Source organism: Hypanus sabinus, chromosome 16 (genome assembly GCF_030144855.1).
Source record: "Hypanus sabinus isolate sHypSab1 chromosome 16, sHypSab1.hap1, whole genome shotgun sequence".
Lineage (NCBI taxonomy): Eukaryota > Metazoa > Chordata > Chondrichthyes > Myliobatiformes > Dasyatidae > Hypanus > Hypanus sabinus.
The window spans coordinates 48,128,159-48,156,060 of NC_082721.1; the positions used below are offsets into that span (position 1 = coordinate 48,128,159).

General features: G+C 39.6%; 1 protein-coding gene across 3 annotated transcripts in view; it reads left to right on the top strand.

The window, feature by feature from the left end:
• The window catches only part of ap1m1 (adaptor related protein complex 1 subunit mu 1), a 146,150-nt gene that overhangs the window by 80,110 nt on the left and 38,138 nt on the right, over nt 1-27,902 (top strand). For all 3 annotated transcript variants that reach the window (XM_059991693.1, XM_059991694.1, XM_059991695.1), the window contains one exon: nt 21,404-21,479. In XM_059991693.1, the coding sequence (XP_059847676.1) occupies nt 21,404-21,479 (76 nt within the window). The remainder of the gene's footprint in view (nt 1-21,403; nt 21,480-27,902) is intronic.

The window sequence follows — 27,902 nt, forward strand, 5'->3', positions numbered from 1 at the left end:
ACTAACATAAAATACATTTTAATTAAATACTGACCATGTAGCGGTGTGCTACACGCAGCGCTAAAATTACGACACAGAGTCGGTAACTGCAGTCGAAGGAAAAAACTTTATTCGAAATCTTCAGCCTCACTTTTAAGCCTCCCTCAACCTGCCCCCCATGGCGCAGAGGCTCCAAAGCTCTGTGCTCGCAAACCCCCGTAGGCTATCTAATTGTGAGTCGGTTCGGATGTGCCAGGAAAAGGGTCGCCACAACCAATTATTTCCCAAAGCAACAGGGAGCCGCAGCACAGACGTAAAAGAGCCACATGTGGCTCCGGAGCCGCGGGTTGCCGACCCCCGGCCTAGTGTAATCCACATGAACTGGAGTATTATTTTTTACTCTGGTTTTTCCAGACTACAAGTTCTAAATTTTCCCCATTAGTGATTAGCAACCATCATTTATTTCACGACCCAATCTGTAGATTCCCACAGGGAATCAGATCGAATGCAAGTATTGTTAAAAATTATTGGTTCACTTTGAGGGATTCTATTGAGTTCAGTGATAATTCTCTTGACTTTGTGAATGATGTCCAAGTCATTTGTTTGGGATACACATGCTACTGAAATTTTTTTTAAATGGACACATATGTTAAATGATTAAGTTAGATCATTGTTTATAGTGGAAGAATGAGGTAACATTCAAATATCTCAAAAAAACGAATACTAAATCAGGGATTCACTCCTTCGAAACAATGGCATGAGGGGAACTAAAAATATGACAAATCCCTAGGGTCATTGGTATCCATTCCTAGGATTTTGAGAAGTAGCTGAGAACATTTTGAATGCAAAGTTGCGAAGCTCTTTGAAATATGAGAGGGTGTGTCTGGTGGTAGAATCTTGATGAAGGTGTATCAAATTGGGACAGATGTTCTGTTGGATGTGAAAACTGGTAAGTGAGTGATGATGGCCACTATCTATAGAAGAGAGTGATAGCAGATAATAGGCTGAGGTTGAAGGTTCTGTAGAGGCGAAGCCATGGCTAAGGCAAAAGAAAGACATCCTGGAGGTACCTCTATTGAAAATCTTGTCTCAAAATTTAAAAAATTGAATAAAATAGTGCCAAATGTTATTGGAACGCAGCATTTTGTGTGTGTTGCTTGAATTTCTAGCATCTGCAGATTTCCTCATGTTTGCCAAATGTTGTTATTCATTTTAGACATTCAATTCAATTATAATTGTTATGCAACCGTACATGAATACTCATGAATACAGCCAAACGAGACATTGTTGCCTCGGGGTCAAGGTGCTTAAACACATTACCAACAGTCACACACAAGAACACATTCATGGAATAAGAGTCCTAACACCCCCTCCCCCAAACCCTCGACTGCGGTGTGACGCCTAATCCGCACATATAGAATATTAGTAAAAATATAACAGTGCGAAATATGCATGTATATAGTCCAGACCTCGCAGTCCACCGGGATCATTTCTTGACCAGCCCTGCTGCCCACTAGGTGATTTCACAGCTTAGAGGCCCAGTCCTCAAGTATATAGGCACATATAGAATATTAGTAAAAATACAACCAAATATATATGTACATAGTCCATACCCCTCGGTTGAATTGAGATCTTCAGTCAACCACAACTGCGCTGTGCCACCATCGGTAGAGTGCTATGACTCTGATGCCCCTGCCCCAGAAGTTGCAAAGTGAGCGACCCCACTTGAGGTGCAAGTCCATTGCGTGTCACCAAAAAATCTGCATTTGACCACGACAGAGCTTGTCTTCTGCCAAGCAAAACCCTGGGAGGGCAGCAGCCACTCGTTTCTGGACGTCACTCCACACTGCATCCGGTGAAGCATAACAGCTTCATCTCCTCACTCTGGCAGCTAGAAACAAGCGCCACTGTAGCTTCAGGCCTAGTTTCGCTAAAAGCTTCTCCACCGTCTGCCTCTGTTCTTCCAATAAATCAGAAAATAGAACTTGCAGCGTACCAGATTGCCAATACCCAAAGGTTTCTTGTGATCAGAAGAAAAACAACTATGATGGCCACTTGCTATTTGACTGTAAGCCTCCAGTCACGTGGCCATCTTGCCAGAAGCAAAAAAACTCAAGATGTACAACTAAGACATCCAAGCTATATTGTTATATAAATACTGAAAAGCCAAGAATTAGAGAAATGGTGACTTGGTATACATAAATCTTATCTCTTATGAGCAGATATAGAAAATAATCTTTTGCTGATGGGATAGGAAGCTATTGATCAAGCTTGTCATAGGGAATACCATCCTATGTAACTAAGGGGATAGAAGTTTTGCAATAAGCTGGTTAGACCGCACAATGATATTGGAAGCAGTTCAGGGCCCCAGCATATTCGTTAGTCTTTGAGGAATTGTGGTGCTCAGTTACCAGAATAATACCTAGTTAAAGTAATGAAATTATAAAAAACAAGTATTTCTTGCAATTTAGGTTAAATATTGAATTGATCAAGGTTTTCAAAGTAGTAGAAGGAGCTGATAGAAACTACTAATTCCAATTGAATAAATTTAGCACAAGGTTACATCTTTCGAAAAAGGAAGTAAACCTTTCAAGAAGTTTTATTGCGAATCTCCATTGCGAATTTGGTGGTAAGAAATGTCCTCTTCCTATTTCTAAAATGCAAAGTGCTGAAAATAATTCAGGTAAGATGGGGATGGGGGGTGGGGGAGTTTTGTGTGTGTGTGTGTGTAAAAACACACACCAGTGATGATGTTGGCAGCAATTGGAAGAAGACGCTGGAGGCTAGTGAGTAGCACAAGTGAGGGTTGTTTAAATAGAGAGAACAAGGAGGGGGCATGTGCTGAAATATTTGCAGCTATGTGAGTTGAGAGTGGAAGAGCAGGAAGTGGAACAAATGTAGTTGAGTGTGCCGCGATTTGTGAGTGTAACAATACTGATAGAAAAGAAAGGTGGGAAGGTGGTGTTGGTAGAATAAATGTGATGGAAATGGAGAAAAGCAAAAGCAAGAGAGCTATTAACTTGCACTGACAATTTAATATTCTGTAGATCATATAGCCACTTTTTCAACTGGGGGTATAAATTAACGATTGCGACAGCTTTGCTGAATGCAGAAGCTTAATTTCTCAGTTCGTGATTCAATGTTGTTTCACTTTCACTACTTTCAAACAGAAGTTTTAAAAATTTCAACATGCTCTACATTGCCTTTTCCTTGGAGTACAAGTGGTGGTCATTGGAAATACACATACAGCGACACAATGTTGCAGCTGATAGAATTGCTCACTAACTCACTTGACCTCCAATGTGGTCACACATCTGCTTGTAACTGTGTGACTTTCCTCTGGGTGCTCCAGTTTCCTCCAACATCCCAAAGAGACAGTTGCAGGGTTAATTGGCTGTTGTAGTACCCCTAGTGTGTAGGTAGTGGTAGAATCTGAGTAGAGATGATGGAAATGTGGGAAAGCAAAATAAGATTAATATAATTGAGTGCTTGATGGTCAGGACTTTGGTGAGTTTGTTTCCATGTTGTATGATGTTAAATAATATAATATGTAGAGTCACATTACATAATGGAGATTTAATAATCTCATTGCTAAGTAGTAGAGTCTCGTGTATTTTTACTGTTCCACTGCAAAGTCTCCTCAAGAGATGCCCACTTTGAATTAGTTTTCAATGTCCAAATACATCTCAGTACGCCTGAAATCTGGCATGCTGCTTTGTTTTGATGGTGTTACCATGACCCAATTTAATTTTCTCTCCTGCCAATTTGTTCTGGCAAAATGACTCACATTTCTCTTTACATGTCTTTCAGTCAGCAAGTTGTACTCTGGTTTTTAACTCTCAAATAAAAAGCTTAAACACAAAAGAGATTCTGTAGATGCTAGGAATCCAGAGACACACAAAATGCTGGAGGAAGTCAGCAGGTCTGGCAGCACCCATGCAAATGAATAAACAGTCAAAGTTTTGGGCTGAATCCTGAAGAAGTGCCTTGGCCTGTAACATCAACTGTTTATTCATCTCCATAGATGCTACCTGACCTGCTGAGTTCCTCCAGCGTTATGAGTGTGTTGCTCCAAATAAAAAGCTTGATCTGAATTTGTTAGTGTTGGCCACTAGAGGGTGGTGCTGTCTGTGTACAGGTCAATTTTACTGCCATCTGTGTTTAACAACAGAAAGTGGGTATTCTAGGCAAGCGAGCCAGATCAACAGCAGCAAGTAGGTAAACCACATCAAAACTTTCCAAGGACACAATGAGAATCGTGGGAAAGGTGGAAGCATTGGGACTGCTGTGCTTGAAAATGTAAAGAAGCAAGCAGTGCTGTGCAATTTAAATTAAGATTAAACCAGAGGGGAGGAATGAGCATTTCCGGCACTGAACTCAACAGCTCAGAACCCATTAGTAATAGAAAGTGGTTCTGGTGTAAAGCTCCTGTCAGTGCCAACGATGACACATTTTTAGCCTAGTGTGATTCTTTGAACTTCAGTGTTTAGGGTGGGGGAAAGAAAAGACACTTGTTTTCTAACAGTAGAAGCTGGCTGTTCTGTCACTCAAACTGCGTTCTCTGCTAGGTTGCTCCAGAGCACTTTGCAACCTCCTTGCTTGGATTACAGACAGCGTATACTTGGCAAAACTGTAAATTTGTTAATTATTGTCACATCTACCAAAGTGCAGTGAAAAACTTGGCTGTATTACCAGCTATATTGATCAATTCATTACAACAGTGCATTGAGGTAAAGCAGTAACAATGCAGAATAAAGAGTTGCCATACAGACGAAGTGCAGTCCAGGTATACAGTAAGGTGCAAGGGCATAATAAAACAGAATGGAAGGTGAAGGGTCCATTGTATCATACTAGGGAACCATTCAATTGTCTCATAACAGTAGAATGGAAACTGTTTTGAGCCTGGTAGTACTTTCCTTCAGACTTTTGTATCTTCTGCCCCAGTGTGGGGGTGGGTGGAAGAGATAATGTCTGAGGTGGGTGTGGTCATTGATTATGCTGCTGCTTTACTGGCTGCATGATTTCTGTGATGAGCTGAGCTGTGTCCATAACTCCACAGTTTCTTGCAGTTGTCATACCAAGCTGTGATGCATCCAGATCAGATGATTTGTGACATGGATAACTGTAAGAGCATGTAGACTGCCCCCACCCCTTTCCTTCCTGAAGTCAATGATCATCTTGTTTGTTTTTGTGGAAATTGAGGGAAAGACTACTGTCAATGACACCATGTCACTTGGCTCTCTCAGAATGTGCTCCAACTCTTGGTTATTTAAGGTATAATCCCCATAGTGATAGATGGAGTTAGAGCAGAGTCACAAATGTATAGAACTTAGAGTAGGAATCTGAGGATGCATCCTTATGGAGTGCCATCCAGAATAGATGTGCTATTGTTGCTGCCTATCCTTATTGCAGTCTGTTGATCAGGAAGCAAGTCAAGGATCCAGTTCCAAAGGGTGATGTTGAATCTTAGGTTTTGAAGGCTAAGCTTAATGTTTAGCCTTCTTTGTAGTTTCAACCACATTTCTGGAATCAAAGTTTCCAGTGGGTATTTCCAACATTAAGCACTCCTCTTTCTGAAAGGCATGAAAATGAAAGATAGCAGGATGTAGGTGGTGTAGAAAGAATTGACATTGGACACCTTATCTATCCAGTGTTTCTCAGGCAAGGCCACAGTCACTCTCAGAATCATTCTGGACTGTGCCCCCTGATTTCTGCTTTGCCTGTTTATAAATTGATTATTTGTATTCTTAAAGGCTGACTCCAAAGTTCCCTAATTTGGAAAGTTTAGTAACTGCATATCAATTCATTTTCCTGTTGTGAACCAGGAAAATGGCATTGTTACACACCAAACATGACAGCATTATTTACATACTAATTTATATTACAACGTACTGAGACTTATAGAAATATACCTTGGAGCACCTAAAAGTACAAACATGATTTCCAGATTTTGTTGTCCAAATCTAACTGAGTAACTGTAAAATAAAAAGCAGAGCTAAGCTGACCAAGGTACGATACAAATTTAACCTAACTTCTATCCCTTCAGATGTTTTCCTTGGAATATACATCCAGATTCCTATCTGTCAAGTGGTATGTTTAAACGATCCTTGCCATATTGTAAATGATACAGCTATTGCCCTGAACTCTACATGCAAAAATAGGAACATGTGATTTTTGTTTGCGATTAAAAACTTGTGAAGACATGTTTGGATTCTGATGTTCTGTCTCCATTAATGTGTAGATTTTCTTTGGTGTAAAAGATGATTTTCTGCCTCCATCCCATAGGAAGGGTAGTATCATGCAGCGTGGCCTCCAAGACAGATGTTAGTTTAACCTTCTCCTGGCTACAGTGATAGAGGGGAAACATCATTTGAAAGAAGATTACTATGGCAACAAAATATACACAATGGGCTCTGGAGCGGCAACAGAGCAGGGATTCTGTGAATAACACAACAGATGCTGGAAATGATGTTTTAAAGGTTATGAGCCCCTTTGGGTACAGTCCTACACACCAATTTAATTTGGACTAAGTGCCAAACCTTCACCTAACTGCTGCCTGCATGTATTAACACTAAAAGGTATAAACCCATGGAGCACTGCAGTACTTTTGGACTTCTGAATGAAGAGAGCCATTGGATTTCCCTAACTTGGATCTCATCTATGCATAACTAATCTGATAGGAAAGGCACTGTATCAATCAGCATTCCTACAATCACATTTCTTTGCAATTTTGAAGGAGACCATTCAAAGGTACATTTAATGTCAGAGAAATGTATACAATATACATCTTGAAATGCTTTTTCTTTGCAACCATCCACAAAAACAGAGGAGTGCCTAAAGAATGAACGACAGTCAAATGTTAAGAGCCCCAGAGTCCCCCCCCCCCCCCAGCTCCTCCCTACTGTGCATAAGCAGCAGCAATCAACAATCAATCCCCCTTCCTCCCACCAGCAACTAAAAAGCATCGGCACCCTCCACCGAGCACTCGCGTGAGCAAAGTGTCATGACTCCCGTGACAAGTTGAAAAGGACCAGCAGAAATGGAACACACCTGGAGTCTGGTTTACTATAAATTAAGACTATATGAATTAATATCATTAAAACCAAATAATACGATACAGGTTATAAACTTTTATATATATATCTATCTCCATAAATGTGTTTGTGTGTGCGCATGTGCACACAAAGATAATAGTCCCGGAGGTAGATATCAGTCTTACGGTGTTGGGTAAGTTTAAGCAGTTCAGTTCACTCTGTGTTACATCGTGTTGAATTGATGGAGACAGAGAGAGTTAATTGAGTTGATGTTTCAGTTGGCAGCTTTAGTTGTTCTTGCTTCCAAAGTCTTTAGAGTCACTTCGTGTGAACCCCACACAGACACAGATGGACAGAGCCCCTTCTAGGAACGGTCTACTAACCCATGGCATGGGTTCACCACTAGCAGACCCCCACAGGCAAGCTCTTACCTGCACTGGTAATCAGGGGTCGAAATTAATTGGTCCGTGGCCTCCACCCTCGTGGTGGTCTTAAACTCCAGCAGAGGTTTCTCAGGTAGCTTCCACAATTATCCCGTGTCATGTCTCCTCTGCCGTTATCAGACCAAAAGCCTCAACTTCTTATAATCCATTTGAAATTCCAGCTGTCCATTAACTCAACCGCTCTGAACTGTTACCATGGTGACTTCCCAGTTCGTGTCTCAGATGGCGCCGTACTCTGTCTCTCAAGGTCACAATTAAAAATGTTATCAAAACCAAGTCAGAGTCCTCTCTCTCCTTTAATTGCCTCCTTGTTCATTAGACTGCTGAATTTTCTAGCAGTTTCTCACTTGCGTGACAAAAGCAACAGTAAAGACACAGACTTGCAGTTACCCCAAAGAGTACATTGTTCACCCGGCATTCAACATACCACTGGCTCTCTCTGTCCCTAATAAGGGAGAAGGAGGTGTCTCCGTTTTCACAGCGAGCGGGAAGACATAACAAACAACTTGCTGGTTTACGATGGTAAAAGTCCGCCACATTGCTTTTTTTGAGCTCTGTGCTCAAAGATTATGAGTCTCTGAGCACACAGCTGCAGATATTCTGACTCCCTGAGGACACTGACCCTTGATCTGCCTGTCTCCAGAGGCCCGAGACCCTAGGCTTCCAAAGCAGAGCCTAATACTTAAAGCCGAGCGCTTGGCGTGCCGAACAACGACCAGTCCTGAAACCTGAGAGTGAGTCCCATTCCTGCAAAGAATCATAGTCAGCATGTAACTCCAGGTCAGGGTCTTCAAAAGAACCTTGAAAGGGCAAAATAAAGATATTAAAGATGGAAATAGAGCTGCTTCCAAAGATGCAAGCAAAGGAGTCGCCATTTAGCGCCATCACCAATCTACTCCGCCTTCTTCAGCCCACCCAACTCTCAGAGTAATCTCTTTTCCCTGCTTAGTTCCCTGTAATTCTTTCCCATGAGTCTTTCCCTGCTGTGTGCTTAACAGCTCCACCCTGATTCTCCTTGCATACTCATACAGCAGGGTAAATTCACAGTAGCCAGTTAATTTATTAGCTGGCATGTTCTCTGGGATGAGGGGAAAAAGCTGGAGCATCCAGAGAAAATTCAGCCCATTGAATCTGCTCCACCATGGCTGATTTATAAAAACCTCAACCTCATTCTCCTACCTTCTCCCATGACATTTGATGCTCTTACTAATCAAGTACCTATCAATCTCTTCTTTAAATATACACAATGACTTGGCCTCCACAGCCATCTGTGGCAATGAATTTCACAAATTCACCATCCTCTGGCTGAAGAATTCAACAGATTTTAGTGACATTCCCCCCTTCCCCACTTTTCTTCTAAGCTCCAATGAGCACAGGCCCAGAGCCACCAAACATTCCTCATACATTCATCCCTGGGATTATTCTTGTGAACCTCTTTTGGTCCCTCTCCAATGCTAGCATATCCTTTCTTAGATAAGGAGTCCAGAACTGCTCACAATACTTAGTGTGGTCTGACCATGCCTCATAAAGCTTTAGCATTATATTCTTGCTCCACTCAATGAATGCTCATACTGCATTTGCCTTTGTTACCACTCAGTCAACCTGCAAGTTAACCTCTAGGGAATCCTGCACGCCATTTCCCAAGCCCCTTGGCCCCACTGATTTCTGAATTTTCTCCCTGTTTAGAAATTGCCCTATTGCTTTATTCCTTCCACCAAACTGCATACCCATACACTTTCCTACTCAATATTCCATCTGCCTCTTCTTTGCCCATTCTCCTAATCTTTCTAAGTTCTACTGTAGACCTAGTTTGTAAACACATTTAACTTATATGATTAGATTGTTGATATGTAAATATGGCTATATCTATATTCAATGTCTAATTATGTGACTATAACTCTACGTTTTCTACAATTCTTACCAATTCAATAAGGGTATAGAATGATGGAAGTATCAAGAATGAGAGTGAAAGTGTTAGTAATGTGTTAGTTAACAGTTATATATAGAGAAGAAATAGTTACAAAGCAGAAGCATTTGCAAAAATAGACAAAAAGGAACAAATGTTGATAGAAAAATTAAACTACCAGTACAGCAATGCACGCACCTTTTAACTAAATAGGGAATTGGAGGTCATGATCTTTAACGAAGAACCAGCTGTAGCACGAATAACCAAAACAAAGGTGCATTAAAAACAGGACTTGATCTCAATATAACTTATCAAAGTACACAGGGCAAGTGGAAGTTAAGTGCAGCACTGTCCTATTAGACTTAAAAATCGCAGTCGGTTGTAATTATCAAGGTTTTGGACAGAATTCACATGGATTAAATTAAAGGATATGAAAGGTTTAGGCACTCTATCATAGCCACCTTTTATACTGTTTCTGTACAGCCTCTTGTACCCATTTGACTATTAAGTGGGATCATTGCTGATCTGTGACTCCAAGTATCCCAATTTAACTTGATTTATTGGATATAGATTACAATTTAATAGTTCAGCTGACATTGATTGTTGCTGGTGGAAGAATTTCTTTTCACTTGGTCGCTTACTGCACTGACTTTAAAGCCTGATTCTTGGATGGTGCTACCAGTGCAAATATTTTTCCCAACTCTTTCCCCTGAAAACAACAATCACTTCACCGGTTAATGTTCTGAATCCCAGGTAATGCACCCATCATTTTGAGAAATCAAAGAGGAAAAACTAAATATGAAATAAAAGCTCGAGAAAAACCATGTCAAGCTGACATCTGAGGAGAAAGGAGGAAGTCTTGATTTGGATCACTAATTTGACAACAGAACTGTCTGATAGAGCGTAAAAACCGTAAGTGCTGGAAATACTCAGGCAACATCTGTAGAAAGAAAAAGTTGTAATTACAATTCAAATGGGAGAGAAAACAAGTTAATCTTAAACAGGAGATATGGGAGATAAATGGGTAGGGAAAAAAATTTTTTTGTTAAGTTGAGGCTACGGTTTCTTACTTAGTGTAGGGGCCACCTACACTGTTTGCTTGCCATGCCTCCATTTTTGTCATTGGCAAACATATTTATTCGTTTATTTCTAAATGACTTAGACTGCGTTTTCAGTCTCAACATTGACTCTTGCAGATGCCACAAATCACACCCAAGTAATTGAGTACTTAGTTGTTATCCTTACTTATGACTCTATGGTGATTATTATGCCTTTCACAACTCAGCCAATATTTGGCCAAGTCAATAGTTTGCCTTCTATGATTTCATCTTTAGTTTTATGAAGAATTTTATCCACTTTCTGGTAGTTAATCTGAATAACATTGAAGGGCTTAAAATATGGCTCATCAGGAATAATGTACTCTTTTCAAATTCTCAGTTACTTAGTTGTTTTGAAGGTGTTCAGTTACTCTGTCCATAGTTATATACTCTGGTAACCCCTGATGATAGATGTATAGGCTATAATTTCCTGAGTTCTTACTCTGTACATAGCTGAATAATATACAAAGTTTTCCTTTCTATGGGGGTAATCCCAGCTTGAAAGATTTTGAAAGATTGCAGTTAGGGCTCAGTAATGTTCTCACTTATTCAAACCCTATGATTGAAGCCCTTGAGCTTTGACATCTTAGAACTATTATTTTCTGCGCTTTTAGATTGTTTCAAATTTAGCAGGTTTCTTTTATTAATTTAACAACATCCCTATGATGACAGAGTTTATCCTATACCACATGTTGTTCCTCAGAGCCCATGTAATCCTTATTCTAATATTGATTTTGATACACTTGAAGCTTCCATTGAAACATTTTTGTACCTCTCAACAATTGTTTTAACATCTATAGATGGTTTCTTCATTCTGATGGTTGTCAACCTTTTTCATCTTTGTGGCTTTTAGGGTGATTAAAGCTCTTGATAGTTTCATACCACATTTAATCCCTTTCTTTAAAAACTAACCTCGCTGCATCTCTGGTCATTTTACCCATCGGCAGATTTTTCTGCACACAATTTATCTCAATGTATAGAAGCCTTGGTCAAGTTTGAATCTTCATGGTTGTTTTGAACTGTACATTGACTCAGACACATTATCATTGTGGACACAGTGGGCTGAATGGCCTTCTCCTTGGGAGGAAATTTTGTGTACTTTTTCCTTTAAAATGATTAATTATTTATGAAATATGCAAAATTGCAGCTTTTTGGCAGTGGGGATATTGCCAGAAATGAGTGTTAACATTGGGGGGACGGTACACTAGTGTAACTGTTAGCGAAACACCGTTATAGCAACTGTGACCTGGGTTCGATTCCGCCACTGTCTGTAAGGAGTTTGTACATTCTCCCTGTGGCCGTGTGGACCTGTTACTGTGCTGTATCCCTAAATAAATAAAGCAAATTCATGTGCTGACTTTATAAGGACAGGTTCATTTCACAGGTGTGTTTTTCACATTGTTAGTAAGGCAGGCCAACATTTAATGACCATCCTTTATTGCCTTTGGGAAGTTTCCATTACCAATGTAGCAACAGGAATTAGAAGTAGAAATACTTCAATACATTTAATATTGAGCATTTGGATTTTATGAAAGAAAAAGGGGGAAAATGATATAAATGGCTGTATGAATAAGTGATTGTAAATAATATTAAATATTGAATATGGTCCTTTAAAATGGCTATTAGATTTTCTGCAGGAACTTAAACATTTATTCCTGACCTTGACCTCAGCTGAGTCCTTAACATAGTCTTGATGTACAGCGTGCAGTATTGTAGGGGTTACCTAATAGAATATAGACGTGTACATGTTTGTTTGAGCTCTAATAGTTAAGTGATGGAAGTTCACAAAGCGTGCCTATAAATAACTGGCATGTTCAGTGTTAGCCGAGCGAGAGGAAGTAGTAGAGGTAAGGAAGAAAGCGTTCATTTATAAATACTAGTGTAAGTCAATAACATTTTCATATCAAATTAATCCCTAATTTTGCATATGTAGTTCATTATACCAATAGTGATCCTTTTAATTTATGTTGAAAATAAACTTACTATATTTCCTTTCTGTAATCTGGAAAGAGCAGTCACATTTTGCACAGATCTTTGGATTCCTTTGTCAGTACTGTAATCCACACTATCCATAAATTATTATGCCTTCAGTAACTTCCTGTAGGAGATGGGGTGGGGATTAGAAGTGAGCTAGTTAGAAACAGCTAGATTGTTTGCATTTGCTCTTGTACTGTACCAGAATATTTGAACATAATGTTTACTGACCAGAGAAGGCTTTTCCCTCCTAATCTGCCTATTGTTAGCTCCCTAGTTATTTAAAGGGTTATTTTTGTATTCTGCAGATTGTATCACAAAGGGATACTTCATTTGAATATTCATTACATTTGTGACGTTTTAATGTTTATGGAGATGATTGATTTCAGTAATCTTTTCTGAAGATTACTAGAGGTTTTTGGTCATAGAATTGACTAGGTTCTTTCTCTAACATAACTATGTTGGTGCAGTGCTCAGGTTCTGACTTGTACCTACTCTGTCTGACATGGCACTGAAGTTCATTATCACAGGGATGATTCATGTATTTTGCTGTGGTGTTACTGTTGTACTATTTCTCTATATCCATTGCTTCACTGCACTATTTCCTCCTCTTCCCATGGCTCAGTGTATTCTCATATGACCAGATTGTTATAAAAATGTTTTTCAAGTATATATGTTTTAGTCCTGAAATGACCAAAGTTCATTTTTCACAGCAGTGTTAGGCTAGAAGTTATCCACTATACATGGGTGTTGCAATAAAGATAATTGCCCAGTCACTATACTCATTGTTTGTGGCTCCTTAATCTTGCCTGATCCTTGATTCTATTGTAGGGTTCGCTGTGAAGCATGTTCAGGTCCTGCCACAAACTAGTTAAGTTGTTTAAAAAAAGGGAAACCTGCACTCCTTGTGATTCTATTGCTTGGTATATCGATAGCATGAGCAGGAAGAGCAAAGGAACTGGAAAGGAATGGATTAAAAGGAAAGATCTATTGATACCCTAGTGATGCCATTTGGAACATTAGCTTGTTTACCAGCAATTCAAACTTGAAGCTATAATCTTCAAGTTATGTTAAATTTGATGATTGTTTAATGACTATTTCTAAATTCCTTTCTTTGAAGTTAGTTCCAAAGTCAAACATGATTTTTGCAGTTAAGCATCACTGTTTAATTTTTTTTTAAATATGTGGGAATTGTTCCGGATGTTCCAAAGAAGTTGATTGCAAGCTTCAATAGAGGGCTGCCCATGCTGGTTGTTTTGAGGAAAATGTTGTGTTAACAAGATACCATTACTTGGCACATACTAGAAGAACTGTAGCTATGGTTCCATTTATTTATACTGCAGACCACAAATACTACACCAACAGACTTGATTAGTAAGGGGTTATTTAGGTAGATTATATAGTAGCAGGATCAAAGAACTTCAAACCTCATCATATCATGATTAAGAAATTCTATGGCCCAAGAAATGCTGCCGTAGTACTGCAATTGGTGGTTCCAGAGGCGAGTTCAACCACTGCCATTTCCATTTGTTCAAATGTTTCACAAATAAAAATCAGTATCTCTCATAACACATTCAGGATTTTCAGTGGAATATGGTGTATCCTGTTAATGAAACTTTGAGGATTAAGGAAGATCTGAAATCTTGCAAATGGTTTGAGATTAAGTTGAATTAACTTGCTAATTAACAACAATCTAATTGAATGGAGAAATAGGCTTGTGGAGCATAATATGAATGGACAGATATCCCTTTAGTCATTTGAGGATTGGCAGTACATTGATTTAAGGCCCCATGCAAAGTCAGCTCCTTTACTAATGTGATACTCCCCCGGGCCTGTTCTCAGTTCTCAGTAGTATGAGGGCTTCATTCTACGGCAGGACTCACGAGTGCAATCACTCAGCCCTGCTTAAGAAAGCAACATTATTGTCTGAACTAAGTGAGTAAGATAAGCTGCTTTTATAAAGCTGCATTGCTTTCATCTAGTAGTTTGTGTAGAAAATTTCACAGCACTGGATTTGAAGTCCAAATAGATTTGAGCTTGGACTTCCACAGTTGAACTATATTTCCTTTTGAAGTTTAGGTGGCCATGGAATGCTGAATTTCAGTTTTGCCTCTGGGCATTTAGCACTGTGTGGGCATCTCATGCCACCAGGATACCTAGAGCATTATATTAACAACAGAACAGTTATCCAATGGTTGGATTTAGCTGAAATCAAAACTCTGAAAAGCTGAAGACTTTTATGGAATTGCACATTCTTTTCACAGTCGATTACAGTACGATTTAATATTTTAACAATTCCATTTTGCAACATCTTTAGTAATTAAAACAAAGTTCTCTTTACAAATCCAAAGTTTAAATTTGCTGAGGCACCAATTTAGTTGAAGTGGGTATCAAAGGCTTCTCTGATCTATGCTAAAATTGTACCTATATATTTGCGCTCACTATGTTCACAAAAATAAATGTGGTTAATCTTAAAAAAGGACTGTGGAGACTGAAGTGACCTCTGCCCTGAAATCCTGTGGTATGATTGGTTGAGCAACTTACCAGAATCACCACCTCTGAGATTTCAAGAAACCACCTATATGGTTCACCAACACAACCTGGGACTGAGATTTCTATTGCAGATCAAATCTGCTAGCAGCCCCAGCTGCACACAGAAGCCTACTCATAAACCCAGAGAAATTTATTCTTAGCTCATCTTTTACAATTAGACCCTTCTATTTTTAAGTAAAATGTTTCCATTTTGGCTTTGATTCTTCCTGATGCATAACTGAATTTGTTTTATTCATTGAAGGAGAAATTCTTAACCATACAGCTAGCTGACTGAGCAGTGTAGGTAAATGTGCAAAGTGTTCGATAGCAAAAGGAAATAGTGCTCTTGCCTTGAAAGAAATAATAATAAATAAAACTCATACTCTCAATATTCATTGCGTATTTATTTATTATTACTATTTCCTTTTTTGTATTTGCATAGTTTGTTGCCTTCTGCACACTGATTGAACACTGAAGCTAATGCAGTCTTTCATTGATTCTGTTATGGTTATTATTCTACAGATTTTTTGAATAGGTCTGCAAGAAAATGAATCTTAGAGTTGTGTATAGTGACATATATGTACTTTGATAATAAACTGACTTTGTATTTTGACAGCATAAAGAAATGGTTTACTCACCTTAACAGTAAAGGTCTCAAAATGCATTAATAGGAGATGGATCGAAAACTTTAATTGGAATATTTTTATTAATATCAGACATATTGAATTCAAAAGCATGTGCACAATAGTGCATTTTATGAAAGAGTAACAAAATACAAAAAATAAAGCTTTTTAAGGAAGTAGAAGACATTTAATGTGAAGATGTATGTATGAGACATACAGTTGAAGTTGGAAGTTTACATACACTTAGGTTGAAGTAATTAAAACTCATTGTTTAACCACTCCACAGATTTCATATTAGCAAACTATAGTTTTGGCAAGACGTTGAGGACATCTACTTTGTGCATGACATGAGTAATTTTTCCAACAGTTGTTTACAGACAGATTATTTCACTTTTAATTGACTATATCACAATTCCAGTGGGTCAGAAGTTTACAAACAAAATCAAAAAAAATCAGCCAAGACCTCAGGAAAAAAAAATTGTGGACTTCCACAAGTCTGGTTCATCCTTGGGAGCTATTTCCAAACGCCTGAAGGTACCATGTTCATCTGTACAAACAATAGTACACAAGTATAAACACCATGGGACCATGCAGTCATCGTACCGCTCAGGAAGGAGACGCATTCTGTTTCCTAGAGATGAACGTACTTTGGCGCGAAAAGTGCAAATCAATCCCAGAACAACACAAAGGACTTTGTGAAGATGCTGGAGGAAACAGGTAGTCAAGTATCTCTATCCACAGTAAAACGAGTTATCAACATAACCTGAAAGGCTGCTCAGCAAGGAAGAAGCCACTGCTCCACAACCGCCATAAAAAAGCCAGACTACAGTTTGCAAGTGTACATGGGAACAAAGATCTTACTTTTTGGAGAAATGTCCTCTGATCTGATGAAACAAAAATTGAACTGTTTGGCCATAATGACCATCGTTATGTTTGGAGGAAAAAGGGTGAGGCTTGCAAGCCAAAGAACACCATCCCAACCATGAAGCATGGGGGTGGCAGCATTAGGGTGGGGGGGTGCTTGGCTGTGGGAGGGACTGGTACACTTCACAAAATAGATGGCATCATGAGGAAGGAAAATTATGTGGATACATTGAAGCAACATCTCAAGACATCAGCTAGGAAGTTAAAGCTCGGTCGCAAATAGAACCGTAGAATACTACAGCACAGTACAGGCCCTTCAGCCCTCCATGTTGTGCTGACCCATATAATCCTTTTTTTAAAAAAGTACTAAACCCACACTACCCCATAACTTTTCTCAATTTTTCTTTCATCCATGTGCCTGTCTAAGAGGCTCTTAAATAACCCTAATGTTTTGGCCTCCACCGCCATCCCTGGCAAGTCATTCCAGGCACTCACAACCCTCTGTGTTAAAAAAACTTACCCTGATGTCTCCCCTAAACTTCCCTCCTTTAATTTTGTACGTATGCCCTCTGGTGTTTGCTATTCGTGTCCTGGGAAACAGGTACTGACTATCCACCCTATCTATGCCTCTCATAATCTTGTAGACCTCTATCAAGTCCCCTCTCATTCTTCTACGCTCCAAAGAGAAAAGTCCCAGCTCTGCTAACCTTGCTTCATATGACTTGTTCTCCAAACCAGGCAACATCCTAGTAAATCTCCTCTGCACGCTCTCCATAGGTTCCACATCCTTCCTATAATGAGGTGGCCAGAATTGAACACTTCTTCAAGTGTAGACTCACCAGAGATTTGTAGAGTTGCAACATGACCTCTCCATTCTTGAACTCAATCCCCCTGTTAATGAAGCCTAGCATCCCCATAGTCCTTCTTAACTACCCTATCAACCTGTGCAGCAACCTTGAGGGATGTATGGATTTAAACCCCAAGGTCCCTCTGTTCATCCACACTCTTAAGTAACTGACTATTAATCCTGTACTCATTAATGGGTCTTCCAAATGGACAATGGTCCCAAGCATACCTCCAAAATTGTGGCAAAAGTCAAGGTATTGGAGTGGCCATCACAAAACCCTGACCTCCCTCAATCCGATAGAAAATTTGTGGACAGAACTGAAAAGGTGTGTGCAAGCAAGGAGGCCTACAAACCTGACTCAGTTACACCAGTTCTGTCTGGAGGAATGGAACAAAATTCCAGCAACTTATTGTGAGAAGCTTGTGGAAGGCTACCCAAAACATTTGACCCAAGTTAAACAATTTAAAGGCAATGCTACCAAATACTAACAAAGTATGTAAACCTCTAACCCACTGGGAATGTGATGAAAGAAATAAAAGCTGAAATAAATCATTCTCTCTACTATTATTCTGACATTTCACATTCTTAAAATAAAGTTGTGATCCTAACTGACCTAAGACAGGTAATGTTTTCTAGGATTAAGTGTCAGGAATTGTGAAAAACTTAGTTTAAATGTATTTGGCTAAGGTGTATGTAAACTACTGACTTCAACTGTATGTAAGGTATAATTTATACACAGGTGATTGTAAAGATGAGAATGCAAGTAAAAGTGAAAAGTTGAGTACTGGTATAGTACCAGAACTATTGACCAGTAAGTCTAATATCTGTGGTAGATATTACTAGAGGGGACTCTGAGGTATATGATGTACAAACATTTGGATATACAGGGGCTGATTAGGGATAGTCAGCATGGTCTGTATACACCATGTCTACAGACCTTTGATAAAATTCTGTGTGGTAGGCTGCTTTAGAAAGTTAAATTGAGTGATATACTAGGGAACTGCCAAGTTAGATGCATGATGGCTTAATGGTAGGAATCTGAAGGTGATGAAAAAGGTTGTTTTTGGGACTGTATGCCTGTAACTGGTGGTTCCTCCCCCCCAGGGGCCCATTGTAATTTGTCATTTATGTCAGTGATTTGGATGAAAATATACAAGGCATGATTAATAAACTTCCAAATCACACTAATATTGGTGGTGTCATCAACATTGAAGGTGATTATCAGGATTTACAGAGAGATTATGATCAGCTGTGTTAAGTGAGCCAACAAATGGCAGATGGAATATAATTCACATAAGTGCAAGGTGTTGTATTTTGGGAAGACAACTGAAGGGTAGACTTTCAAAGTGAATGGTAGGTCTCTGGTGAGTGTTGTAGAACAAAGGGACCTAGGAGTACATGGTTCCCTGAAAGTGGCATCACAGGTAAACTGGGTGGTGAAGAAGACTCTTGGCCTTCGTCAGTAAAGGAGTTGAGTACAGAAGATGGGATGTTGTATGCAATTGTACGAGATGTTGGTGAGGCTAAATTTGGAATATGGTGTTCAGTATTAGTCACCCTGTTATGGGAAAGATGTCATTAAGCAGGAAAAGGTGAAAAAGACGTTTGTGAAGATGTTGCTGGGACTCAAGGGAAAGGGTTATGGAGAGGGTTTAAATAGGTTGGGATTTTATTCATTGAAGCATAAGGAGAATAAAGTTAATCTTATGGAGGTGTATAAAATCACGAGGGGCATAGATGGGTTGAATGCATAGTCTTTTTCCCAGGGTTGGGGAATTAAGATCTGAAAGGCAATGGTTTAAGGTGAGATGAGAGAGATTTAATAAGGAACTGAAGGGCAACTTTTTCACCCAGAGGATGGATATTATGTGGAATGAGATGCCAGAGGAAGTTGTTGAGGCAGGCATATTAACATAATTTAAAAGAAACTTGAAAAGGTTTAAAGGGTTATGAGCAAAACATGAGCGAATGGAACTAGCTTAGATAGGAATCTTGGGCAGCTTGGAGCAGTTGGATCAAATGTTGTTTTGCTGTGATGTCTGACTGTGACTCTGTAATTCCCCCTAGCAGGTGATTTGATCATTAAGTATTATTCAGACTATCACATCAAAAAAAGAACTGATAAATCAATGGCAGAAATGTACATATAGGTACAATAAAGAAAAGGGTGATATGGATTAGAGTTGTTGTGGCTGATAGAGAAATGGTTTCTTATAAAGAGTTTGGAGAAAAAATGATAAATCTGTTGCTCTGGCTCCACGCATGTTGCCTGACTTAGTCTTTACAGCATTGTTGGGTTTTGTCTGAGATTTCTTGCATCTACAGGAATTTGCCTTTGTAATACTGACAGGACAGCTCAGTTGACTAATCTGTATTGTAATCACAGAGCTATGATTTCCTTCTTGCACTGCAAGCATTGGAGTAATAGTATGAAATCCTCTCTCTGGTCATTATCATTGTTACGTTGGAAACTCCTTTGATGTCTATCTCTTAGAGTGTTTTGGGCAAGTTCACTCAGCTCCTATCTATTAATTTCATATGCAGTACTAGATAGATCTGAATGTCAAATTCAAGATCAAATAAACTGCAGATGCTGAATTATGAAATTTCCTTTCATTCCTACCACAGAGACCCAAACAGTCCTTTATAATGAAGGATCAATTTACTTTCAATTCCTGCAGTTGGGTGGGTTGTCAGCCTGCAGATGATAATGAAGATTGGAGGTGTTCTGGATAGTGTAGAAGACAGCGCAGTTGATCTTTAAACACACTCCACCCATGCAGAAGTGAACTTTCCAAAAACAGCTGTTCCTAATTATTTTCCCTTGTTCCTGCCTAATGTTTTTGTAATTTGCCCTGTTTCAATTTAATAGTCTCCTCCAAGATCCATATTTATTTTTATATATTGCTATCATAAAGTTTATGAAGTTGTGATCACTAAACAGCACTTGTTCCAGGGAAGAAGTATGGAGGTAAATGGAAATGGTGAGAGGAAGATAGTGTGCAAGAGTTTAATGGTGATGAGAAAAGAGGTGATGGATTAATCAGATATAGTGAGGTTGTATGATTAACCAGAATGGGTAAAGAGGCGTAGATATGGAACAGAATAGGAACCACAAGCATTGTTTGTGAAGAAAAGGTTCCTCTTTTTAAAAAAAAGTGAGCCTGTGTTCCAGATTACTTGTTTCCTTAACCATCAATATCAAACCTTGCTGCAGACCTTGTGTCTTTTATTCATCTGCTTAGTGATCTTTTTAAACTCCTTCATGAATGATATTTGTCCCTTCCCTCCATGTCGATGTGACCTCATCTCATTGTGCCATCCATTATTTTTGTCCCCACTCACCCACAAACTGAAGGAGTTATGTATTCATTGAAATTTGACAGCTACATCTTATTGCAGGTATTTGCTGTCCCCTGAACCCCCCTTAGAACTTCTATCCCACTTCTTTATTAAAACTATTGATTTAACTCATTCTTCCCAAAAGCTGTTGCTCTGTTTAGTGATCAATGAGTATACACACCATACACACTAAGGCTTGTTAACTAGTCTTATCAGAGTATACATTTGAGATGTAGGAGGAAATCAAAACACCTGAGAAAATCCACACCATCACAGGGAGAATGTAGAAATTCCATGTCAATAGAAGGAGGTCAGGCTGGAACCTGTGTCACTGGGGCTGAGAGCCAGCAGCTCTCCTAGTTATGCGACAGTGCTTGGATGAGGACTGAGCATTTGGCATCCTAAGAGTTGTAAGGATGTCAAAAGTGAATCTATTTAAGTTTCAGAGCACTTCAAAATGTTGGTAATGTTCACGTAAGTAATGGTAAAACTTCATCTTTTGGGTAGTAGTAAATTGGTGTTCACCACACATGGTTTTCTTTCCAACTAGTTTCTGAACCTTGTGCTACAACAGGAAAGTGCCTTGAAACTGTTCTCCATTAAATTCAGTACTGTGAAATGATGTAGGTTCTAGATAGCTGAGACAACACAAGCTTGTATATTGACCTTGTCCTAAAGCTACAAACTGTGTTGCAAAAAAACTTAAGATAAGTATCTTAATGTGTCTAGCTATTTCACCGAAGTCTATTTTCTTCTGCTCAGGTTCGCTACTTAAAGATCATCGAGAAAAGTGGCTACCAGGCTTTACCATGGGTTCGTTATATTACTCAGAATGGAGGTAAGGAATATGCAGACTTAATAGATATGGTCTCACCAATGATTAAGTCCTTTAACAAATATTATTTTTAATTGCTAAATACCTTCAGTAAGTTTTGATTAAGTTTTAATCAAAGCATTCTGTTATGTTGTATTTTCACATGGAAAAGCTTCCCAAAATGGTATTTTAATATCCTTGGCATCTTTTAATCTTGCTAGAACAGGGGTCACCAACCTTTTTTGCACCGTGGACCAGTTTAATATTGACAATATTCTTGTGGACCAGCCAACGGGGGGTGGGGGTTTGTTGATCACAACCGGAATATAGGTAATAAGTCAACTGTAAGTCACTTGTAAGTAGCTAATACACTTTCTTTTATTTCTAAAATAGTTTATCTAATGAATTTAATATTAAACACATAGCGTATATTTTCCTCGCATGAATATAGTGATAACTCAATTATAACTTAACATCATAACATTTTAAGAGCAAACATGAGGAAATCTGCAGATGCTGGAAGTTCAAACAACAACACACACAAAATGCTGGTGGAATGCAGCAGGCCAGGCAGCATCTATAGGAGAAGTACTGTCGACGTTTCGGGCCGAGACCCTTCGTCAGGACTAACTGAAAGGAAAGATAGAAAGAGATTTGAAAGTAGTGGGGGGAGGGGGAAATGCGAAATGGTAGGAGAAGACCAGAGAGAGTGGAATGAAGCTAAGAGCTGGAAAGGTGATTGGCGAAAGTGATACAGAGCTGGAGAAGGGAAAGGATCATGGGATGGGAGGCCTTGGGAGAAAGAAGGGGAGGGGGGAAGCACTAGAGGAAGAAGGAGAACAGGCAAACAACTAAATATGTCAGGGATGGGGTAAGAAGGGGAGGAGGGGCAGTAACAGAAGTTAGAGAAGTCAATGTTCATGCCATCAGGTTGGAGGCTACCCAGCTGGTATATAAGGTGTTGTTCCTCCAACCCGAGTTTGGATTCATTTTGACAGTAGAGGAGGCCATGGATAGACATATCAGAATGGGAATGGGACGTGGAATTAAAATGTGTGGCCACTGGGAGATCCTGCTTTTTCTGGCGGACGAAGCGTAGGTGTTCAGCAAAACGGTCTCCCAGTCTGCGTTGGGTCTCACCAATATATAAAAGGCCACACCGGGAGCACCACACCAGCCGACCCACAGGTGAAGTGTCGCCTCACCTGGAAGGACTGTCTGGGGGCCTGAATGGTGTGACGGAGGAAGTGTAAGGGCAGGTGTAGTGCTTGTTCCGTTTACAAGGATAAGTGCCAGGAGGGGGATCGGTGGGAAGGGATGGGGGGGAACGAGTGAACAAGGGAGTTGCGTAGGGAGCGATCCCTGCGAACAGAAAGATGTGCTTGGTAGTGGGATCCAGTTGGAGGTGGCAGGAGTTACGGAGAATTATACATTGGACCTGGAGGCTGGTGGGGTGGTAGGTGAGGACAGGGGAACCCTATCCCGAGTGGGGTGGCGGGTGGATGAGGTGAGGGCAGATGTGCGGGAAATGGGAGAGATGCATTTGAGAGCAGAGTTGATGGTGGAGGAAGGGAAGCCCCTTTGTTTAAAAAAGGAAGACATCTCCTTCATCCTGGAATGAAAAACCTCATCCTGAGAGCAGATGCAGCGGAGACAGAGGAATTGTGAGAAGGGGATAGCATTTTTATCTTCTAACTTCCATTAATGCCCCTCCTCCCCTTCTTACCCTATCCCTAACATATTTAGTTGTTTGCCTGTTTCTCCACCTCCCTATGATGCTTATCCACCCACCCCACCGTCTTTCCCCCGAGGCCTCCTGTCCCATGATTCTTTCCCTTCTCCAGCTCTGTATCACTTTCGCCAATCACCTTTCCAGCTCTTAGCTTCATCCCACCCCCTCCGGTCTTCTCCTATCATTTCGCATTTACCCCCTCCCCCCACTACTTTCAAATCTCTTGCTATCTTTCCTTTCAGTTAGTCCTGACGAGGGTCTCGGCCCAAAATGTTGACAGTACTTCTCCTTATAGATGCTGCCTGGCCTGCTGTGTTCCACCAGCATTTTGTGTGTGTTGTTGATAACATTTTAAGTATTGTTTGGTTATTAAACACACAATGCATATTTTCCTCAAATGAACATATAAAATCATTGCAACACACCAATATTGCTGAATCAGTGGGAGCCCTGGCCTTGTTTCCCTGCAACAAGATGGTCCCATCCAGGGGTGATGAGAGACAGTGATTCTCAACGGGGTTCCTTATGTCCAGTCTGTTCCGCAATTTAGTTTTTGTGGCTCTTAGCACTTGCTTCTGCCCTGCTTGTTCACGTTTTCTTTGCTCAAAACTCAATGGGTTTGTCTTTAAGTGCAGGGTGCTTGGACTCAAGATGCCAAAGCAGTTTTGAGGGCTTCATTGCCTCATTAGATAGCCTGCCGCCAGATGCCTTGGCCAGATGCAGGTGGTCGTGGGTGGGGTAAGGGCCTGAGGTCCCTGTGCCTGGGCCCCGGCGGTTGCAGTCTGGAGAGAACAACTGACCAAGCGAGGAGTGCAACAAGGCATGCGCCCGCTCCCCCCCCGCCCCCCGCCCCGTAGGTAGGTAGGATCTATCGGCCGACAAAAGTTTGGCTCGAGGGATGACTTCCAGTAGATCACAGTGAGGTAGCTGCTCTGCTGCTTACAAAACCCTGAGCCCGAATTAGGTCATCTGCGAATATTTTAGCACTGGGTTCCCCACAAACATTCGGTGTGCTAAACAGATTTAGAGGCGGCGCCCATCTCTCTGCGCTCCAGGCCAGTAGCAACGGCACTTCCCGCCAGCCGCATGAGGTGGCCGGTTACCCGAGGCCAACCAATGATCCCTGGCGCTAAGGTATCGCTGTGTTTAGGCGACTGATGACCTCGCGTGTGTTCAAGTTCAACAGTGGGCGTGACGGAATGAGAAAGCTGCAGCTGACTCATGTCGTTTCATATCACCAAATCATGTCATTTTTTTGTGGCCCAGCGGTTGAGGACCACTGTGCTAGAATACTTCCATTTGGAGATGTTTTGGAAGTAGAGCAAGAGATTGTCAGCTACAAGATATCTAGTTCTTAAAATCCCAGAATGTTATTGTCTTGTTAACACACCCTCAAATCAACATCCACTATTGATTTCCATTTCAGCTATTACAGAACCAATGTTTTGCTACTGTTTTCCACTTTGCATACTTCTAGAAGCTCATAAAATTTCTTTGTATTTCCTACTGGCATACCTTCAATATGCCTTCCTTTTATTAATTTTTTATGTCATCTTTATTCCAGAAGTATTCCCAGTTCTCAGACTGACTATTAATTGTTGCAATTTCAAGCCTTGATTCCAGTCTAATTCCATACCTGAGTATTTTATGTAAAATAATCCAATGTTCAATGATTGATTTTATAGTGTGTTGAAGAATGCCTTGAATAAATTGCATGAATTTATCCTCAAGGATACCTTTGCTCAGTATGCTTTATTCAGTCTATTTGATGATAAAAAATTTCCATGGTAATAGACAACCATTCTTAAAACCTGCATTATTTTACAGGTTAAATATAGAATATTATTTCAGTGGTTTAGGACTAATGAATGCTGCTGTTGAGTTATGGCTATCCTTGTGTAGTAGTCACAAGATTAGCCTTCAGATAAAACAAGTGAAAAGACCTTTATTGCAAGAGGTATGAAGTGCAGTGTACAAGGGTCTTGTTACAAGTGCTGGGGTCTTTAAGCCTACACCTGGGGAATTGTGTAGATATGCTTGCCTTGGAGACAGTGAGTAGAATGTTCATTAAATTAATTTCTTAAATGAAGGAAGATTTTTGTGAGGAAAGATTGAATAGATTGGTCCTTTGCTCCCCGGAACTTAAAGTAATAGAAGTGATAGTTATTTAAACATGACTTTCTGAGGGGCTGTTGTGAGGCTGTATCCCCTGTGTGGAAATCTAAAACTGTGGAGGAAAACGAAGTTGACCATTTAAATCTTTAGTGAAAGGTTGTCATCTGATTTGTGACTTCTTAGAGTTATCTGTCTCAGAATAAGGAGAAGTTCGGTCACTTCATATTTCAGGCTGACCTAGATTTTTTGTACTCAAAATAAAATCAAAAGTACAGGGATCAGGTAATAAAGTGAAAATTGGATGAGCTGTGACTGTGTTTATGGTGGAGAAGGTACCATGAGTTATATAATTGAATTTTATCCTCTATAAATCATTTCCCTTTTTTTAAGTTCTGTAAATTTAAGAAAAAAATTCAGGTGTATATCTGACATGGAAGCATTTGATTAGTAACCTAGCTCATTGAGGCAGAATTTCCTAATTGGTAAATTATTTCTATATATTTGTTTTTGAAATTGGGGGGGGGGCAACAGCAACGATACCATTTTCATTTACTGTTCTCAATCTGAAAGCATTAATGATTACGTAGGAGGACTTTATGGTTGCCAGATTAGGTTGAGCATGGCAGACAGCTTTCCCATGGAATGTAATGGTCCAGCTGGGGTTTATAGCAGCTTACAACTGCATACGACCCAGTTGTTTCAGTAAGGTTGAGATTCAGTGGAAGAAGTTAAACATGACCTGTGGATAGCATGTCCAATACCATAACCACTACCTGCCACACCTGACAAACATTAGTGGACCATAGGACTAGTAATGTCATATTACAAAAAGGTTGCATGTACTGGCCAGCACACAAACAATAGAAAATTTACTATTTTATTAAGTGAATTTATTTTGTGCTTTTGGGAAATGAGAAGAAATGGTTGAAAAGAAGGTTAATTAGGTCACTATGTTAAAGGTATAAGAAGTGACTGAGTTAACAGTCATACTTCAGAAGTCTGTTAAGTTCATTAAGTAAGGATGATACTTTCAGGAATAAATTACCATGATATATTTTCCATTTCCTGGTTCTATCTCCTCACATCAGTTTGCCAACTTATTATAGCCAGTACATATTTGTCTTTGAGTCAGAAGATTTAATGTACACATCTTCAACTAGCAACTCAAGTAGTAATGCTCAGGCTAAGTGTAGTTTACAGATTTGAGAGTACTGCCCTGGTGATGGTGTTGTCTTCAGGGTGTGACGTTAAACAAGACAGTGCATCAATAAATGTGGCTCTAATAAGCTCCTGTAATGAAACTTCATTGGTGCTTCTTACCTGGAAAAAAAGTCGTAACTTTCAGAAAAGGATATGAAAGGATGTAGAGAATCAAAGAAATCACTGCCTATTTCTGCCCAATCTTGCTGTCACTGCACAGTTGTATGTCCTCTTGTCATGTGTCTCTTCTACAATGCTTCTTCTTTTTCCCTCCCCTCTTGTGCTTCCTCAGCCTTCGGTGAAAGAGAGTTGATTTGTGTGCAGAACACACAGAAAGAGGAACGTTTTAAAGCTTTGCCCGTTTCAGTACTCACACTCTTACATCATTCACATGCTTTTCTCTCCATTAGAGATACTCAGCTGTTATAAATATCCAAGTATCTTAAACATGATTTTGTTTTATACAAACCCTAGCATCTATACCAGCCTTTCTCAATCTTTTTGCCCTGGAGGAACCCTTGAAATAATTTTCAGAGCCTCTGTGTAAAAAAAAAAGGGATTGTATCTTCAACTCATGGTACATTAGCATGGTCAGTAAGTTGTAGATAATATTGATCCAAAAATAATTGTCGTGCTCCTTTAGGTACAGAATGAATTTTTAGCTAACCTTTCTGGGGAAAAAAAAACACATAATTAAGCTTAGCTTACCTTTCTTGAAATTAATCTTTCTTTCCCTTCATAAATTTTAAAAACATATAATGCAAACATAATAAATTTCTGTTAAATAACTGGCTTAAGCCAAAATGGGATTTAATTTTTCTAAAAATAGGCTTGGTAGATTTAATTTAAATAAAGTTTGTAAATTGATTTTAATTAATGCTATTTACAACATAAAAGTTTATTGACAATGTTGACTAGTAAAGTTGCTAAAAACCATAAGCCAAAGCAACATGAATAAAAATCACAATTTTATACAAGACTGAAAAAACTTTTTCTTACGAAGTGATCAGACTCAAATATAGACATAGCATGTGAAACTTGTGCTATTTTTTTGCTGCACAAATACTCAGTTCTGGTCAGACTTGAAATAAAGTCACACGGATTTCATCTTCAACTGAAATTAGACCGTTTGTATCCTTGCTCTTGATGTTTGTTAAACAAGAAAAAGCTTGCTCACAAATGTGAACTGTAAAAACTGCAGCAAAATGTTCATTGTTTTCCACTGAACGGTAGGATACTCTTCTTTCACAGAAATCCAGAATTTGTCCAAGGGTAGATCAGTAAGTCTCATCTTGAGTGCAGCTCTCAAAGTTCTTCCTGTTCTCTCAAAGTCAAGTTATCAGGCTGAGCATTCAGATAAAGGGTCCCTCATCCTGTCATACACTTGTGTTGAACGGGAG